General features: G+C 33.8%; 1 protein-coding gene across 1 annotated transcript in view; it reads left to right on the forward strand.

Annotated features, from left to right (window-relative positions):
* LOC106689654 (mucin-3B-like) overlaps positions 1-6,415 on the forward strand; it is a 63,761-nt gene that overhangs the window by 23,280 nt on the left and 34,066 nt on the right. Inside the window, exons 8-9 of the mRNA XM_067051638.1 lie at positions 149-370; positions 3,482-3,655. Of these exons, the coding sequence (XP_066907739.1) occupies positions 149-370; positions 3,482-3,655 (396 nt within the window). The remainder of the gene's footprint in view (positions 1-148; positions 371-3,481; positions 3,656-6,415) is intronic.

Genomic DNA, 6,415 nt, shown 5'->3' on the forward strand with positions numbered 1-6,415 from the left:
TCAAAGTATTTTTGCCTTAATCCTTTATTAATAAATAACTAGATTAAATAAATGTTAAAATATTAACATTATGTAAAAAAATAAATAAATCATAACGATTTCAGATAAATTATACCAACATTTAATGAAACTAACAATTTGTTTTTAGGTGACTTGAACAAAAGATTAGATGCCCGTATTGCCCACGTTGATGGAAGAGCATCCCATCCTGATAGGAGGGAAACGCAGCAATCGCAAAAATTGCATCAATCAATTCTCTCTTTATCTGAAGACCTCTATCCCACACCGGCCTCTCCACTGATCAGGGATGGCATCAAACCGTTAAAGGCATCTAACCATATGACACGTAAAAAAGATCAGCTGAATAAAGGTGAATTAAAAATCTTCATTATAATAGCTTCTCATTAATAAAATCAATTAATAAAATGTACCTTTAGCTGAAGGAAGTCCGTTTCTCTAAAAACATTTAACCTATATTTATTTTATCAAATATATTTTTCTTATACCGGTCCCTCATAAAATCACGTATTCCCCTGCGTGTTGATACTCCTTATATATTAATACTCATATAAAATCCTTCTAAGAAATTAGAAGAAATTTGTTGCTGCCAAAAATTAAAAAAACAAAATAACCTTCGTAGATTCACATCAACGCATCATAGCCATAAAATATTAACCATTATATGCCAATTATATATAATAATAGAACATTAATCGGTATACCTCAACATATAACGTACATTTGACTATCGGAAACCTAACCTGAGAGAGGAAAAACAATATGTATATTTAATTATAAAAAAATTAAAACTTCAAGTTTTATAACTTTAACATAGGAAAAATAAAATATATGTTTTATAATGGACTACTCTTGGTCCTGAATATATATATTATTCATCTACAAAATAACGAATTCCTAAATTTCACAAATGCATGTATTTGGAGAAATGCAATTCGCGATACCACACTTATTTGTAGGGTTAATTGGTATTCAGATACATAAAAAATAATTGTGAAAAAAATGAACATAATTACGCTGAAATCAATGCTTTTAAATATTTATTTTCAGACATTGACAAAGCTCTTTGTCTTTACAAACATTTTTAATTCAAATAACTATTTATGATTGGAGAAGTTTGTCGGGGGGTGCGGTCAGCAAAGAACAACATTAATAAACAAAACCATATTTATTTATTTTATGCCGATGTTTCGACCTGAGTTTCAGGTCTTCATCAGGGGTTGTGGCGTAGAAGGTAGGTTTGTAACTGAGTTACAGAATCAAATAACTACTTTGAAATATCTGTTCAAATCGAGATAAATTTTTATGTAATTATACACATGATTAGTAAATTACTATTGGTGTTTTAATGAAATGCAATTTGTAAACAACAGACCTATCTTTAGTTCATAAATATAACATAATCACATCGAAATATTCCATTTTAGGCTTTGATGTAGAATCTGATAGCACCTACTCGACAATTCTTTACGATTTTTTATCTAATACAATTAGAGATGTTAACCATGCAGTTACTACAGAAAAATCAATTATTCAAATGATACCGAACCAATTAAATCCCACTAGAACAACCCCTATGATGAGATTAGTAAAGTCACAAAAATGTAAGTTATAATATGAAAGGAATATGGTCCGGGTGCGGTCAAAAAAACTCAAATAGTAGAATTATACTATTTTATTGAGCCAACGTTTCGCTCCACGTTGCAGGGCTTCGTCAGGGCTAAAAAAGATACAAACACATAGTTACAAAAGGAAAAAAAGAAGAGGAAAAAAAAAAACATAAGTGTAAAATAACAGGGGTATAAAATGTAAAAAAGTAAGATATAATAAGAAAAATTAAAGGTTGTAAATAGTAAATGAAAAGGGTAATAGTAACAGATAGATAGGAAAAGAAATATTAAAGAAAATACAAATAAAGAGATGTAAAAAGAAAAAAGAATACAAATCAAATGATGAGACAGAATGCATACCTATTTTGACGGCAGTCAAAACAAAAGTGACCGTTGGTATTGGGAGGAGTGGGGACGGCAGTTGTGCCACAATAACGAAAATAATTTGTAAAGTGAACATGTTAAAACAGTATTTAAATTAGGTGAACAATAAATGGAAATATACATAATAGGGGGAGAAGAAATATTAAAAAAAAAAACAGATAGAAAAACAAAGGAAAAGTAAAGTATAAAATAATGGGATACAATGTGTGTAAGTAATTAAGAAACAAAAATTATACCAAATGAGCGGGGATACAGAAAAGTGTAAAATATAATAGAACTAAACCATCGAAATCCACTCGTATTAAATCCTTACAATTCAAAATCCTCAATGCTCTTTATGTTTCAACAAATAAAATCATTCATAAAGACCTTAGCGTTCCATATGTGACCGATCTAACCCGAACTCGATATTAACACTTCCATTATGAACATCTTAACCACCCAAACCCACTAGTTTCTTGCTTCCTTTTTCATTCTAGAAAATCCTCAGAGGCACCTGATAGCCTCGAGACTTTCTTATTGTAGAAATGTTATTAGAGAGCTACCAATGAATAGTTTCTCTACATGTCTAATTCATACCATAGTAATGTAACATCACATTTAATAGATGTATTTTTCAATAAAATTCTAAATTTCATTAAATAAAGTTTTAAAAAAATGATATTTCTAAAAACTAAAGGTTAAGTGCTGTAAAAGAACGAAAAATGTGCTGTAAAGAATCCCATAATGTGCAAAATCGTTCAGTAAATACACAAAATGTGTATAAGATACCAAAAATTTTGTAATAATCACATTTATTGTTCAAATTATAATAATAATATACGGAAAACGTATCTTATACTGATATTATATACCGTTGACAACAAGTAATAAAGTCAAAGTAGAATAACTTCGAAAAGTTTGATTAAAACAGTACACATACATACATATTGATTTGAACAATGGATTTTTTGTTCGAATGTTCATATACATAGATAATATAATAATAATCAAAAAGTTCAAATACCCACAAGTCACGAGAAAGTCAGACGGAAAAATAAAAGGACAGGAAATCTAAGTTAAAAACCATAACAAGCTTATTCCAGAAAAACGTTTTCATAGTTCTCTGAAGCAACTGGGTAATAATATTACAAGAACATTCCTCACTTATATTTGCTTGTTCTTGTTTACTTTTTTTTTAGGTTGAATTGGACTCACCATATGTAATTAAAATGCATTGTTTTACATCCATTTTTTTTTTTAATTTAAACCATACATAAAATTATGAAAAAATGAATGAATATTGCCATACATGCACTTTTATCTTATAATTTATTTTTTTACGTACATTTTTGCTATCTCGTATAGTTTCCTATACATAAACACTGATACATCACTAATTTTGAAAAAAAAAAAAATTGGTTGATTTTTCATCAAGGTACTATCCACAATTACGTTAAAAATTTATACATTGAGATATTTTATTTCAGGCAAAATCCTATTCAATACCTACTCCAAAGGCATGCAGAATTTTTTAGGAAGAAATTATTTTGAGGATGAAAACTTTGAGTTTACTATCAACATGTCAAATATAGAACCGATTCCCGCCACATTTTATCTCACAAGTACAACCACTAAGACAGAAGCAGACGATTATGAAAAACGTAAGCAATAGTGGTTTATTTCTATAGATCCCATTCACTATTTATACAATTAAATTTATTTAAAATGTAAAATAAAAAACTACTACTACTACTAGTGTGGCTCTACAATACGGTGTCGAATCCTGGCCTCCTCCATCAGGTTTCGCCAATTGTCTCGGTCCCTTGCAGTCGCCATCCAATTCCGAAGCTCCAGGATATTTGTTGCATCAGCAGCAACACCATTAGCCCATCGCAGCTTTGGTCTTCCTCTTCTACTGGTACCATGGAGTGGCTCCATCAGTAATTGTCTTGGTGGGTCCTCACTGCCCATCCTAACGACGTGTCATGCCCATCTCAGTGTTGCAATTTTTATCACTTACAGACACTTTTCAGAACTATATCAGGCTCCCTACACGTAGTGTACAGCTCCTGGGTTTTCCTTCTTTTCCACTATCCCTCAATGAGAACACCGCCATATAGATGTCTAAGGATTCTTCTTTCAAAGACTAGGAGTTCCTGTTCACAAGTCCGGGAGGTAGTCCACGTCTCACAGCCAATCAACAAGACGGGGCGCACTATCGTACTATAAAGACAAAGCTCTGATTTTCTCGAAAGAGCTCTACTCAGGAACTGCCTAGCCATAGAAAAATAGCACCGATTTGCAGCTATGATCCTACGCCGAACCTCTTGTTCAGGTTCGTTTTCTTGAGTTACCAATGACCCAAGATATAGAAAAATATTAGTTTTCTCAAATTGGTATCCCCCGAAGGTCCCCTCCACTCCAGGCTTTGGCACCTCTCCTGTAACCATATATTTTGTTTTTTCCGTATTGACTTGCAAACCAAGTCTTCTTGCAGGACACACCAGAGCAAGGAAAGCGTCCGATACAGCATGGAAGGAACGTCCTATGATATCTTTATCATCCGCGTAAGTAGTGAGAATATGGGCGAGCTGGCACACTGATTTGAGCAGCCAATCAGAAGCCAGCATTTTGATGACGTCACACATGGCGGGAGATTTGAATTCAAATATTCGGCTCGACCCACCCTTAACCACTCACGTGGTCTGTCGCGCGATCATGAGGGTCTCGCGGCCTTTTTCTTTTCGTTCACCGCCATATTGGCCACGTGACATATGAAATTGGCAGAGGCTGAGTCTACCCAGCCGCCATTTTGTTTTTGATCGCCTTAATTTTATTATGAGGGTTAGATTGGATTAGATTAGATTTTTATTCAGGGTGATCAACATCTAGGTTATTACACCCTTTTTACTTCATCTATCTTCTTGACTTTGACATTTGATGGTTGAATGTAGACTATTTCCTTTTTACACTGGTCGGTATTGGTGGATTATATTTTAGTATAAAGTTGTGTTTCTTTCAGAAATTCTATTATTTTGTCTATGGATTCTTCTGAGTCTTTAAGGGCTAATTCTCTTGTTCGTAGAATTTTATTATTTTCGAAGGCTTGACGAAATGATGGACATTCTTCAATTATATGCTTTATTGATAATGGGGAATGACAGGTTTGGCATATAGACTGGTCCTCTTTTGTGATTAAGTGAAGGTGAGTTAATTTGGAATGTCCTATTCTTACTCTTGCAACAACCACTTCTTCTCTTCTGTCCCCCCTTGTGGCACTTGTCCACTTTTGTGTATTTTTTTTTACATTTCTCAATTTGTTGGTGAGTGGTACGGCAGCCCACATTGAATCCCAACTTTTTCGGATTCTGTTCCTTAAAAATCCCTTTATGTCTTTCGGCTCATAAATTTGGAGTGGGGGAACGTTCATTGTAGCAGCCTCTTTAGCCGCTTTATCCGCTGCCTCATTTCCAGATATTCCTGAGTGCCCCGGAGTCCAGAGAAAGGAAACACTTTTTTTATGATGTTTTAGCATGTCTATATAGTTATGAATTTTGTCTATCGTAGGTCCGCTTTGATTGACTCTGGAGTGCTGACATTGAATCTGTACAAATGAGTATGTTTGAGTATTCACATTCTATAGATAAATGAAGTGCTGTTGAAATCGCCTGAAGTTCAGCTGTAAATATTGTTGAGTATGTGGGTAATTCATATTTTTTGGGTGTCCCGTGTATTATTATTGCAAAACCAACATTTTCATTTTGTTTGGAGCCGTCAGTGTAAATTATTTCATAATTTGAATATTTTTGTATCTTCTTTAAGAATTTAATTTTATTTGAGTCGTGGTTCTGCCGTTTCATAGTTAGATCTATTTTGTAAGAATGGTATTTCCAAGGGGGCAATCTATAGATAGAATCAGCTTGCTTTGTAGGCATGCCATAAATCTCTCTTATGGTTTCTCTCTGTCTTATGACTAATGGAGCGTTCTGTGAAGGATTCATTTCATATTTTCTCATGCAACAAGGGTGAAATATATGGGGGTACGCAGGGTTAGTTGGTTGGAGTTTGATTTTGGTAATGTAACTGTACATGAGTTGCTGCCTCCGAAAAATAAGTGGTGGTAAAGAAGCTTCAGCACAGAGACTTTCTATTGGGCTCCTCCTGAAAGCACCTGTGGCAAGTCTTATTCCATTGTGGTGAACGGAGTCTAAGAGTTGGAGACAGTTTGTTTTAGCTGATGAATAAACCTGACAGCCGTAGTCTATCTTGGGTCTTACTATACTTGTGTAGACCATGAGCATCGACTTCCTATCAGCTCCCCAAGAAGTTTTTGCTAATACTTTTAATAGTCTCTGCCTCTTAAAGCATTCTTCTCGTAAGTGCTTTATATGATTTGACCATGTTAGTTTATGGTCCAATAT

The sequence above is a fragment of the Halyomorpha halys genome, unplaced genomic scaffold (assembly GCF_000696795.3).
Source record: "Halyomorpha halys isolate HHAL.00 unplaced genomic scaffold, Hhal_1.1 Scaffold1423.1, whole genome shotgun sequence".
Classification (NCBI taxonomy): Eukaryota; Metazoa; Arthropoda; class Insecta; order Hemiptera; family Pentatomidae; genus Halyomorpha; species Halyomorpha halys.